General features: G+C 52.4%; 2 protein-coding genes across 2 annotated transcripts in view; both read left to right on the forward strand.

Moving 5' to 3' along the window:
- LOC144671800 (polyamine-transporting ATPase 13A3-like) overlaps positions 1 to 7,300 on the forward strand; it is a 59,796-nt gene extending 52,496 nt beyond the window's left edge. The window contains exons 31-33 of the mRNA XM_078533845.1: positions 604 to 684; positions 3,414 to 3,503; positions 6,215 to 7,300. Coding sequence (XP_078389971.1) covers positions 604 to 684; positions 3,414 to 3,503; positions 6,215 to 6,436 — 393 coding nt within the window. The 3' untranslated portion in view covers positions 6,437 to 7,300. The remainder of the gene's footprint in view (positions 1 to 603; positions 685 to 3,413; positions 3,504 to 6,214) is intronic.
- A 5,893-nt stretch (positions 7,301 to 13,193) lies between these two features.
- ppp1r35 (protein phosphatase 1, regulatory subunit 35) overlaps positions 13,194 to 13,334 on the forward strand; it is a 19,662-nt gene continuing 19,521 nt past the window's right edge. The window contains exon 1 of the mRNA XM_078533870.1: positions 13,194 to 13,255. The gene's annotated coding sequence lies outside the window, so the exon portion shown is untranslated. The remainder of the gene's footprint in view (positions 13,256 to 13,334) is intronic.

Consider the following 13,334-nt stretch of genomic DNA (forward strand, 5'->3'; position numbering starts at 1 on the left):
TCATTTCAGGGTCTCGACCCCTGACAGGCACTACCCTGCCGACGGTAATCTTCTCCAGCCATGAGCCCCAGCCTTGTCCTCCCACTGTCAAAGGCCATTCCTTCGATCCGGTGCCATTCCTCCCTCCCTTCAGCTACTTCCCTCCCTGCCCTTCAGATATTCCCTCTCGCCTCGTGCTTCTGCTGTTCTCCCTTGCTTTCTTTCCCAAAACGTCGGGAGGCGTTCCCTTGCGTGCTGTGTGTTTAAACTGTGGGAGGCCGCGGGGCGGGGTGGAGCGAATAGCCGGAATTCCCACTTCAGATCACCACCCGGTGTGACCCTTGCCGCAAAGTCCACTGTGCGGATCTCGGGCGACAGGCTCGATCGAGCCTGACTGAGATGCCCCTGCAGACGATCAGCCTGGCCAGGCCAATGTCTGGGGGTCTGCCAAACGCTGTGGAATTGTACACTGGCTTCAGGAAATGAGAAGCATCTGAGGCTTGGAAAGAGAAAGATTTAATGGGAAAATATCCAAACACGATTAATGCAATGACCTGATAATCAACCTCTCTCTTTTCTCCTTTGTTTCCTTTTTCCTCCCTCCCCCCCCCCACCCAACTCCAGCTGGTCTGTGTACCCCCGGATTGGCGAAACAAGATGCTGCTTTTAATTCTAGCCAATGTAACCCTTTGTGTTCTGGTGGAGGTGAGTGTGCAGAGCCTAACGCACTCCTGGAAATCTCGTGTTCTTGGAGCTGGGAGACCCTCAAGGAGGAGGGATACAGCCCGATTCGAGCAGGTTGTGGGAGGGGGCGGTGGTGTGGGGAGATAATTCAGTCAACCTGTACGTAAGACCCATGGGGATAGAAGGAGCTTTGTGTCTTTGGGACCCTCCTTAAACTTGTAGTTCAGATTGAATTTTTAAAAATTTATTCCTTTCATGGGATGCCACTGGCTGGGCCAGCATTTATTGCCCATCCCTAATTGCCCCTTGAGAAGGTGGTGGTGAGCTGCCTTCTTGAACTGCTGCAGTCCACGTGGTGTAGGTACACCCACAGTGCTGTTAGGGAGGGATTCCAGGATTTTGACCCAGCGACAGTGAAGGAACGGCCGATATATCTCTAAGTCAGGATGATGAGTGGCTTGGAGGGGAACTTGCAGATGGCGGTATCCCCATGTGTCTGCTGCCCTTGTCCTTCAAAGTGGCAGAGGTCGTGGGTTTGGCAGGTGCTGTCGAAGGAGCCTTGCCGAGGTTCTGCAGCGCATCTTGTGGATGGTACACACTGCTCCCACTGTGCGTCGGTGGTGGAGGGATTGAATGTTTAAGGTGGTGAATGGGATGCCAATCAAACACAGGTTACTGGTGGTGCCTTGGATTAGGATTGATGGGAGCAGAATAGTACAGCGTCAGAGGAACAGCCATTTGACCCGTTGGTGCCTTCTCTTTGAAAGAGCTACTTTAAATTGTCGCAGAATGCTGCAATTTCTTTTCCTGCAGAAGTACTTATCCAATCCCCTTTTGAAAGTTATTATTGAGTCTGCTTCCGCCACATTTTCAGGCAGTGAGTTCCCCATCACAACAACTCAAACGTGTAAAAATATTTTTTTTAATCTCCTCATTTCACCTCGTGTTGTGTCTTAAATCGAAACCCTCTGAATGCTGACGCATCAACCTCTGGAAAGAGTTTCGCCTCCCCCTCCTCTATCAAAACCCTTCATGATTTTGAACATCCTCATTAGACCTCCCCTTCAAACTTTCGCGCTCTCAAGAAAACAGCCCCAGCCTCTCCACATGACCGAAGTCCCAGATTCCTGGTACCATTCCAGTAAGTCACCTCTGCACCTTCACACTAATTCCTTGCCAAAGTGTGGTGCTCAGAACTGGACACGTTATTCTGGTTGCGCCAAAGCAGTGACCTATAAAAATTTATTTCTTCCCTGGAAGCAGGAAACCATGTTTGATTTTTCCATTTTCAGAAACGTGTGGGGCAATGACAGGCAGGGAAAGGACCCATTGGCTCGTCCCACAGAACTATAATGCCTTCTGCGCCATCATGGGTAAACTGCCCACCCTATCGAGGAAGGCATTGGAGAGGTGAAAACCCCAGATTAGATTGCCAGGCGGGGGGCGGGCACAGTGGTGGTGGCAGAAGAAGAGAAGGTTCTGGGAAACTGTTCTAATGCCTCGACATTGCCAGCGTGGTTGATCCTTCCTTGCCGTGATGCGCTCTGGAGAGGATGAGCCTCTCGGGAGCTTCTTTCGGGCAGCACCTGCAGCGCTTCACAGAATGATATAGCACTGAAGGAGCCCATTCGGCCCATCGTGACTACTGGCCCTTTGAAAGAGCTGTTCAATTCATTCCACAGCCCTGCAAACGTTTTCTTTTCAAGTATTCGTCCCGTTCTCTTTTGAACGTTGCTATTGAATCTGCTTCCACTTCCCCATCACTAAGGCCTTGACCTTGAAGGGGTGATCCTTCCTAAAGCGTGGTAGCCAAAATTGATCACAGTACTTGGCGATGTCAAATGAACAGCGGCTCCCCTGTCGGCCTTGTGACTTAAGGCACTGGCTAGTATGTTATGGATTGTGTCAAGTTTATCCATGGGTCCGTGTGGGAATGTGCTGGTTGCTAGAGGTAGGATCAAATTGGCCTACAATTCCTCTGCACAGATTGGAAGGTAGCCAGAATTAGTAAGATATTTATTTTTTTAATGGAGTGAGTATTGACACCACCATATCAGCTGATGGGGTGGGGAGGGCTAGCAGCAAACAGAGTCTACTTAATTACTTCTCCAGCCAAAATGCAGTTGGTGGAGGATCATTACCCAATAGAAATGATTTATGTAAAGTCAGTCCCAGTCACTTACAGCAATGCAAGTGTGATCGACAAGAAAGATTACCAATCATCTCCTGACCAGGGCTTGTGGTGTTACGATATGTCGCCAATTTTTCATTTTTGGAATATGGGCGTCACTGGCAAGGCCGTTATTTATTGTCCATCCCCGGTTGCCCTTGAGAAGGTGGTGGTGGTGGTTGGTGGGTTGACTCTTGAACCGTTGCAGCCCAAGTGGGTGAAAATGTCCCGGCAATGCAGTTGGGGAGGGAGTTCCAGTGTTTGGACCTTGCGATGCCAAAGGAACAACCCTACACGTGTCCAAGTTGGGATGGTGCCTGGGTGACGATGTTCGCGTGTGCCAAAGTGGGTGCTTGGGCGGCGCTGTCGAAGGAGCATTGCCAAGTTGCTGCAGTGCACCTTGCAGATGGTACACAGTGCAGTCTTAGTGGTGGAGGGGGTGGATTTTTTTAAGGATGACTATCTGTGCCCAAGAACCCCAGCAAGGATCTGACCTTTATGGAGAGACGGGGAGGTGGAGAGAATGGCCAAAACAACGTGTCGTTAATTGCTTTCTGTTTTTTTTGCTGCTTTGTTGCAGAACCTCTTGTGTGACTCCAACTTCTGGTGGCTAAGGAATCTCTTCGCCGGAAGCTACAATGAGCACCCTGTCCCTGATGTCTACCCACAGGTAGGAGGGTGGGGGTCAACCAGCACGTTTTTATGGAGGACTGGAGCGTGGTGGGGTGGATTTGGAATGGTGGAGCTTCCTCTCTGCTGGGGTGGGGGTGGTTGAGCCTGTGCGGCTAATGCCACGATTCGTTGGAGATGTGTTATGTCAGGAGCAGGACTAATTGGATAGCTCCAATGTGATGGGCCGAATGGTCCCTCTCTTTGCCATATTGGTACTATGATTTGGCTGCTCTCCCGCCATTGGTGAGCCCTGTGCAGCTGGAGAGCCGTGCCGTCAGATTGCCGAGCAGATGTCCCTGTTCCTTTTACCGACCCTTCACCTCATCGCTGGTGGCTCTGTTTCCAGTCGCCAAGGCTCCCTGCTCTGGAATTCACTCCCTTAAAACCCTCCACCACCCCCCGCCCTTCTAATTTTTAACACCCTCCCTAAAACTCACCTGTTTGACCAAACTTTTGGCTGCCCCTCTTAACCTCTCTCTGCCTCTGATGCACCCTGGGATGTTCTCCGCCATTGTTTAGGTGCTGTACAAATGCCCCTCCACCCTCCGAACTTCCTCCTCCTTATAATCTTTGTCAATCTCCCTGCTTCCTCTGTTAATGTCCGCTCTCCGCTACCCTGCAACCTAACTCTTGCAGCAAGTCCCGTTCCTCTATCACTACCGTCCACCCCACGCCCCCTGCGCTCGCTGACCCACATTCGCTCCCCAGTCCGGCAAAACTCCCATCTTTGTGTTCAGCTTCCTCCCTGGCCTTGCCCCCCTCCCAGTCTTTGTAAGGGAAAGACGGTGGCGTAGTGGTAATGTCACTGGGCTAGTAATCCAGGCTAATGTTCTGGGGACAGGGGTTCAAATCCCACCACGGCAACCGGTGGAACTTAAATTCAATTAATAAACCTGGAATGAAAAGCCAGTCTCGGTAATAGTGACTGTGAAACCATTGCTGATTGTTGTAAAAACCCATCTTCACCAGGCCTGGCCTACATGTGACTCCAGACCCACACAGCAACGTGGTTGACTCAACTGCCCCTCTGAAATGGCCGAGCGAGCCCACTCAGTTCAAGGGGCAATTAAGGACGGGCAACAAATGCTGGCCTCACCAGCGACGCCCACATCCCATGACGGAGAATAAAACCCTCTTAAGATTTCTGCGCCCCTCCAATTCTGGCCTCTTGTGCGTACCCCACCTTCTTCCTCCCGCCACCGGTGGCTGTGGATCCGTCTTCTCCTGGAATTCCCTCCCTAAATCTCTCCGCCTGCCTCTCTCGCTACCTGTCCCCTGTCGCATCATCTCCTAATCTGACTCTGTGTCAAATTTTGTCTGATAGCACCTTTTGGGACATTTTGCTCCTTTTAAAGGCGCTATGTCAATGCGGCTTGGTGTTGTCATCACTGACCCAGTCTGTTCCTTACTCAGTTATGAGGAGTGAGTGCTGACTGGATACTTAACCAATAATGCTCAGGACCCTTAATATCTAAAGCGTTAAAATATGGAGCACAGTGTTTATGTTACCGGACTAATAACCCCAGAGGAACAAAAGCAAAATGCTGCGGATGCTGGAAATCCGAAATAAAAACAGAAAGTGCTAGGAAAACTCAGCAGAGAAGAGTCACATCCGACTCGAAATGTTAGCCCTGTTTCTCACTCCGCAGCTGCTGCCAGACTTGCTGAGCATTTCCAGCATTTTCTGTTTCTTATTAATGGTTCAGAGGACGAATAAAGTGACTTTAATACAGTCTAAACAGTGAAAAATGACAAGGGAGCTGCTGGATTATCGTAAAACTTGTTCTCACTTGTGTGTTCAAGGGAAAGGATACCTTCGTTCGTTACCTGGCCTAGGCCTATATGTAACTCCAGCCCCCACCTCAAACTGGTTGACTCTTAGCTGCCCTCTGAAACGGTTAATCACCACCACCTCTGCAAGGCAGCTAAGCATGAGAACAGAGGCACAGGAGTGGGCCATTCAGCCCCTCGAGCCTGTCCCACTACTCGAGCAGACCACAGGCAAGGAGTGCGACCTTGCCAGCGACATCCACGCCCTGAGAATGAGTAATGGAAGAGAATTCCACTGCGTGCTTGAGGCTGGACTCAAGGAGCAGGAGTGGACCACTCGGCCCATCGAGCCTGCTCCGCCATTCAGTGTGATCACGGCTGACTTTGGGCTTCAACTCCATTTTCCCCACCCGCTCCCCTTACCCCTGAATTCCCTGAGAGATCTGTCTATCCCACAGCCTTAAATGTGCTCAACGATGGAGCATCCACAACCCTCTGGGGTAGAGAATTCTGAAGATTCACAACCCTCTGAGTGAAGTGATTTCTCGTCATCTCGGTCCCTAAATGATCGTGAGACTGTGCCCCCCGAGTTTTAGGATCTCCGACCAGCGGAAACAATCTCTCCGCGTCCACCCTATCAAAAACCCCTTCAGAATCGTGTAGGTTTCAATGAGATCACCTCTCAGTCTTCTAAACTCCAGAGAATATAAGCCCAGTTTACTCAGCCTCTCACCATAGGACAACCCCCTCATCCCAGGGACCCGCTTTAGGGAACCTCCCCTGTGCTGCCTTCAATGCAAGAGTATCCTCCTTTTAAATATGGAGACTAAAACTGCACATAGCCATCGCGAGATTGTTCCTTCACACTGGTCAATTCTGCTTCAAAACGTGTTGCTTATCTTCTCTCTCTCTCTCTCTCTTTCCCATCTCTCTGTTTAGCTGGACTTGAGCCCTGCGACACTGACCTGTGGGAGGAGACTGTGGGACCAGAGAGGCCGACCTCCCAAGGCCAAGTACAAGCGGCTGGCCCAGGAGCTGCTGGTGGACCCAGACTGGCCGCCCAAACCCAAGACCAGCACCAAGGCCAAGGGCCTCTGCGGGGAGAGCGGTGGCCAGGAGGGGCAGGGCTGGAGCCCGGGTGACACCGCCACGCAGTTATGACTAACCGCTCGGAGCGGCGGAGATTTGGACTGGCCGACGCCACGGGGGTGGGGCTGAGGTGGGGGTGGTGGGGGTTTGCCGTTCAGTGGGTGTGGTATCTGAAGAGAGGCACGGCAGAGGAAGAGACCTTCGACTGCCAGCGAGGGAGTCGCCTCACATCATAGTCGTGGGAGGCCTACAGCACAGAAAAAGGCCCTTCGGCCCATCGAATCGGTGCCGGTCAAACAAGTACCTAACTATTCTCATCCCATTTTCCAGCACTAAGCCCTCGCCGACAAGAAAGATCGATCTAGCCACCTCAAACCGAGCGCTCGACGAGAGGTTTTGTTTGCACTCGGGCAGGCGCTGGCACACGCGTGTGACACCTGAGAACCGGGCCGTCTTGTCCCCGCGTCTCCTCCAATTGGCAGCCTCCGTGCACTTTTCAAAATGGCTGCCAGAGGGAGGGAAGTTTGGTCGTGTGTTGCCTCGGAGTGTCAGTCAGCGTCTGCCTGGTACCATCACCACTGGAACGGCCCCCCAACCACACACACACACACACACACATACACCCCCCCCCGCATCCCCTCCCTCTCCCCGGTGACTCTCAAAAAGAAAATCTTATCAGACGTCAAAAATGGGACTTGGCCGTTCGATCCAGTTTTTCTTTCAAATTTTAAGAACGACCTGGTTTTTTTATTTTGGTTGCCATTTTTCCGTTCACGATTTGGGGGGGCGGAGGGGGAGGAGAAAAAAATCAAAGCACACAGAGAAAAGTAACAATAATTCCGACAGGGGACGACAATCATTTTTATTTCTCAGAGCCTTCGAGTAGCGCAGTCGGGGGGCAGGGATCACGATTTCACCCACAGGTCACGACCTCACCCAGCGTTCACCCCCCCCCCCGTTTTACTCTTACACCCCCCACGTGTTCCAACTACCCCGGTCTAGCGAGGCCAGAGAAAACTTTTTCTTTTGAAAGAGAAACATACTCTTCCTCTGCCTTTCACTCTCTCGACTCCCAACTCCCTTCCCTCTCCCCCCTTGTCGACACCTCCCCCCCACCTCTCTCTTCTCTCTCTCCCCCTCTCCCTCTGACCCCCCCCCTCCCCACATCTCTCTCTGACCCCCCCTCTCTCTCCCCCTCTCCCTCTGACCCCCCCCTCCCCCCTCTCTCTCTGACCCCCCCTCCCCTCCCCCCCCCTCTCTGACCCCCCCCTCCCCTCCCCCCCTCTCTCCCCCCCCCTCTCTCCCCCCCCCTCTCTCCCCCTCTCTCTCTCTCCCCCACCTCTCTCTCCCCCCCCTCTCTCTCCCCCCCCTCTCTCTCTCCCCCTCTCTCTCTCTCTCCCCCCCTCGCTCCCCCCCCACTCTCTCTCCCCCCCCTCTCTCTCTCTCCCCCCCTCTCTCTCTCTCCCCCCCCTCTCTCTCTCTCCCCCCACCACTCTCTCTCTCCCCCTCTCTCTCTCTCTCCCCCCCTCGCTCCCCCCCCCACTCTCTCTCCCCCCCCTCTCTCTCTCTCCCCCCCTCTCTCTCTCTCCCCCCCCTCTCTCTCTCTCCCCCCACCACTCTCTCTCTCCCCCCACTCTCTCTCTCTCTCTCCCCCTCTCTCTCTCTCGCGCCCCACCCTCTCTCTCTCTCCCCAGGGTGAATTTCTACCCCGTTTCAGCTCCTCCCGACCCGCAATCTCCTTATTAACGGGTTTTCTATTTCAACCCATTTCCTGTTGATAAAATCAGTCGCGGTTAGAATGAGGCGCGTTTTTGTTTTTTCTCGCCAGAGAGTTCAGGCTGCGACTCGGTACAAAAACCCGATGGTACTACGCTGGGGTTCAGAGACCCCCACCCCCCTGGGGCTTTAACCTCCAGCTTCTGCTGACCTGAAAAGTAGGTTTTTGAGTGTGTTGGGGTGGGTGGAGGGTGGGTGGGAGGTTGTGTTGACTACCTGCAGACACGAGTACTCGGTTTAAAAAAATAGTCACAAGCTTGGGGTAGGGTCCGTGTAGGTGTAGACCACCCCCCCTCCCCAGGCAAGACTTTGTGGGGGTGAGCGCTGGGGTCTAAGTGAGACGTGGGGCTGTACTAATCAGCTCTCCTCAATGGGAGAGAGGGAGATGCTGTCCTACCACAGAGCAAATGGGCGTTGAACCGCAACCTATAACTTATTTATTGCCCCGAGAACCGTTTGTGGGGTGGGGTGGGGAAACATGCAGGTGGGGGTGGACCATTTTTAAATTATAAACCGCATTGGTCTTGCTCTGAGGGACATGCCCCTCGTCTCCCAGCTCGAACCATTGAAAAAAGCCAGCACCTTCTATTTGAGGTTCAGGACATAAAAATATATTGAAGAGGCTTTGCTATTGAATATTTTAATTAATATAAATTCACAATAAAAGTAATGATATGAAATTCGCCCGCCTGTATGCTGTCTTGTGTACTGTCGGCAGAACAAGCTGAATGGCCTGCTACTGTCACTGTGTTCTCCTGCAGTGTTGCATGTGGACACTTGGAGGGACTTGGTCTTCTCTTTTCTATTTCTCCTTAGTTCTGTTGAAGGGTCATTCGGACTCGAAACGTTAACTGTGTTCCTCTCCGCAGATGCTGCCAGACCTGCTGAGTTTTTCCAGGTGTTTTTGTTTTTGTTTTGGATTTCCAGCATCCGCAGTTTTTTGCTTTTAACTCGTTGGACAGGGAACCATTTCAGTATTGAAGGATGATGCAAAACCTGGAGGCATTGAGAGCGGAGGGAAGGAAGGGGAGAGAGGAAGGGAAGGGGGAGAGAAGGAGGAAGGGAAGGGAAGGAGGAGAGAAGGAGGGAAGAGAGGGAGGGAAGGGAAGGAGTAGAAGTAGGAATAGTTAAACCTTGATCGTGCCCAGGCAGCGAGGGGGAAGGGAAGAAATGACAAGGGGTCTGGACAGAGTAGACAGGGAGAAACTGTTCCCACTGGTGGAAGGATCGAGAACCAGAGGGCACAGATTTAAAGTAACTGGTAAAAGACGCAAAAGCGACGTGAGAAGAAGCTTCCACAGGCAGCGAGTGGTTAAGGTCTGGGATGCCCTGCTCGTGTGTGTGTGGGGGAGGCAGGTTCAATCGAGGCATTCCAAAGGGGATTAGACTAGACTGTTATCTGGAAAGGATGAATGTGCAGGGTTACGGGGAAAAGGTGGGGGAAGTAGCGCTAAGGGAGTTGCTCGTTCAGAGAGCTGGTCTCCTCCCTGCGTGATTCCGGGGAGCAGGAGTGGGGCTCTCTAAATTGCTCTTTGCAGGCAGGCAGGGCAGATTTAATAGGCCAAACGACCACCTCCCCTGCTGTAAGCACGCCGATTCCAGTCGGTGAGGGTTGGAGTAAAGGCGGTACAAGACAACCCTCGCTTGCGAGTGAAGACGGTTATATTAAATGGTCCCACGGCTCTTTCCTCATGAACTCTGCCACTAGATGAGGTCAGAAGCCGAACAGTCCCTGTGAGGTGAATGGCTGATGGGCCGACCCATGGCATCAACGTAAAGGTCTATTTCAGGATGCGATGCTGCTGGGTGCTGGGGACAAGTACCGTAAATATCACCCAAGTTTGGAAACCTATGTTCGGGGCTCCCAACCTTTCACCTGAACTGGCAGTTGCCTCATGGGGGGGGTACGTAGAATTTTACAGCACAGGAATCGGCCGTTTGGCCCATGGTGTCCGTACTAGCCTTTCTCCCATTCCTTTCTCGCTCTCTGTACTTTATAGAACTGAATGGCAGTGACTGTCAGCGAGTTGGCTGGTGTCTTTCATTCACCCCTTTTCCTGGTCAGGTTTGAGAAACCATTTGAAGTTTTGAGGTATTCCTCTTTCCCGCTGGTTTGGCAGAGGGGGACAGTGGCGTAGTGGTAAATATTTGCTGGACTTAGTAATCCAGGAACCTGGCAACAGGGGTTCAAATCCCGCCATGGCAGCTGGTGGAGTTTGAATTTAGCTTTCAATTCCAGATTTTATTTATTTAGCCTCAGTCACGGTGACCATGACAACTGCCATCGGTTTGTTGTAAAAACCCCATCTGGTTCACTCATGCCCTTCGGGGAAGGAAGTCTGCCGCCCTTATCTGGTCTGGCCGACATGTGACTCCCAGACCCACAGCGATGTGGTTGACTCTGAACTGCCCTCGAAAGAGTTCAAGGGTAATTTAGGGATGGGCAAGAATGCTAGCCCACATTCCATGAAAGAATTTTTAAAAATCAGTTGGAATTTGCGCTGAGAGTGCATTACCTCAAGAAATACCCTAGAAAATCAGTGACTTTAAACACCACTGTGCTGGTCAGTGAGTTAGAGGCGGGAAGGGAACTTACGGCAACTAAATCTATTTAAATAGTCTATGACCCGCAGAAACTTCTGAGAAATGCAGTCAGTGGAGGATAGCTACATGCAAATCCTGTGTATCGAATCAATCGCAGTATACTGAACCACTTGTTTTATTTTAACTTCTATTGTCTTTGTCGACCAGGGCACATGAGCTTTGGATACCACTGCCTTTTTTTTCCTTCCAAGGAATCTGCCCAGTTTGCACCTGAATCTACCTCTTCGCCGAATACCTTTACGCTTCTCCATTACTGCTTCGCACTGCGACTGCCTTTACGGTCTCTCTGGGCTAGATCCAGAGCTGAGTCCTGCTCGGTGGAGGGAAAGCGGGTTCAATCTCAATGCACCGAGTGGCCTCCCCCTGCTCCTAATTGATATGTGGGTACGTAGTGTGTGCACGTAGTAATGAGGCCAGTTTGAGGTGGGTCTTCAGTGCAAGGTGGTCAATGTATGGAGCGGACTTGGAGTAGCTTTGAACTTTAGAGGCACAAAGTTAGGAATCACTTCAGAAACAGATGGTGGGGGTGGAGGGTGGGGGAGGTTGGCTTTCTGGATGGATGTACTGAGAGGATACCTCTGGGTCAGAAGGTTGTGGGTTCAAGCCCCATTCCTGCAATTTGAGAACATAATGCAGGCCAACATTCCCCAATGCAGGAATGAGAGGTACAGCTGAAAGTGCTGTCTTTTGGATGAGACATTAATTGGGTGATCATAATTCTCGTAACTTATTCTGGGGGGCCTAATACCCACCCCTTCGGAGGCCATGGATTGCACTTAGATCCAGCTTCAGGGATACCACTGGGCTCCGCTCCAGCTGCCGTGTGTTAGTTTATTCGTGGCCTCCATTTCTCAGACGTTGGCTTCAGGATCCTGACAACTGAATTTTACACGCGACCTCGGCACGATCCAGGGAATTCCATGGAAAGGGGGAGGATGATGGAGCAAGTGTATTGGAGCCATAAAGTCCCTCAGTGAGTCCGGTCTTCCGCTGATTGAAAACAGGCAATTGACAGCCCTTCCACTGATCGGAAGCCCCAACACACGGGCCCGCTCGCTTTATGGACCAGCTGCGAGGCAACAGAGATTGTGTGGCTCCTGATTTGAACCCATGCAGCTGTTAATGGGGTGGGAGCATTGGTTTTCCCAAGGGTACACTATCTCAGCCAGATCGTATAGTCCAGGGAAATGGCATTGAGGTAGGAGATCAGCCATGATCTGGTTGAATGGCGGAGCAGGCTCGAGTAGCTGACTGGCCTACCCCTGCTCCCATCTCCTATGTTAAACCAAGGGTCCCCGTCTGCCCTCTCAGGAGGGTGTAAAAGATCCTGCTGGCCACTATTGGAAGACGAGCAAGGGGAGAGTTCTCCCCAGTGCCCAATATTGGTCTCTCGACAACCTCCTTCAGGTTGCATGCCCTAAGAGGGTGTTAGCGTTGCCGTTGGATTGGTCCACGATTATGATTGGCAAAGTACTGCAGTGGTTTGCCATTGTCTTCAACCCCTCAACCAACATGACTGAAAAAAAAAAGCTGGCTATCTGGCCGTTATCGCACTGCTGTTTGTGGGATCTTGCCGTGCGCAAATTAAAGCAGATTATCAGGGCGATATCGCGCTCCTGTTTGTGGGATCTTGCTCTGCAAAAATTGAGGTAGGAGATCAGCCACGATCTGGTTGAATGGCGGAGCCGGTTCAAGTAGCTGACTGGCCTACCCCTGCTCCCATCTCCTACGTTAAACCAAGGGTCCCCGTCTGCCCTCCTATAGCACGGAAAGAGGCCCTTCGGCCTGTCGTCAAGCCCCCTATCTGCTCTAGTCCCATTTTCCATCGGCTTGTCCCGTGGCCCTGTATGCTATGGCGTTTCAAGTGTTCATCTAAACACTACTTAAACAGTGTGAGGGTTCCCGCCTCTACCGCCCTTTCGGGCAGTGAGTTCCAGATAACCCCCCCCCCACCCAAACCTGCCCCTTAACTTAAATCTATGCCCCTTTTAGGGGGGTGGTTATTGACACCTCCGCTAAAGGGAAAAGTTTCTCCCTTATCTACCCTCTCTGTGCCCCTCATAGTTTTGTACGGGCTGGCTCCTTTCCCACATTGCAGACTTGGAAAAGGGAGCGCCTCATTGGCTCTGGCGTCCTTTGGGGTGCCTTTGAAAGGCGCCATACGAATGCAAGTCTCAGCCGTGGGTGGCCCCGCCCCCTCCGCTCTGATTGGCCGCCGCCGCTGTCCATCATCGCTCCCCACCTTTCCGATGGCGTCACCGCCCGGGCGACGGTTGGAACCGCCGCCGTTGCCCCGGGCAACGTTTCACGTGCACAAATAAATAGATAATGTCAACGCGCACGGCCTGGGGCTCGGAGCTTCTTTCGCGTCTCCGGGGATTCGATGGTCGGGGCGGCCGAGTTTATAACGGTCTAAGGGTTGGCCTCTGGGGTCGAAGGGCAGAGGTGAGAGGTCGCGGGGAGCAAACAAGATGGCGGCGGGAGATTTAAAGGCGGCTCGAATGGAGAGAGGTAAAGGAGAGAATTAAACCCTGAGGCCTGGCGGCCGGGGGCGGGGGCGGGGAGGTCATGTTAAACCAGACCTCGGTCC

Source organism: Cetorhinus maximus, chromosome 34 (assembly GCF_964194155.1).
Source record: "Cetorhinus maximus chromosome 34, sCetMax3.hap1.1, whole genome shotgun sequence".
Taxonomy (NCBI): Eukaryota; Metazoa; Chordata; class Chondrichthyes; order Lamniformes; family Cetorhinidae; genus Cetorhinus; species Cetorhinus maximus.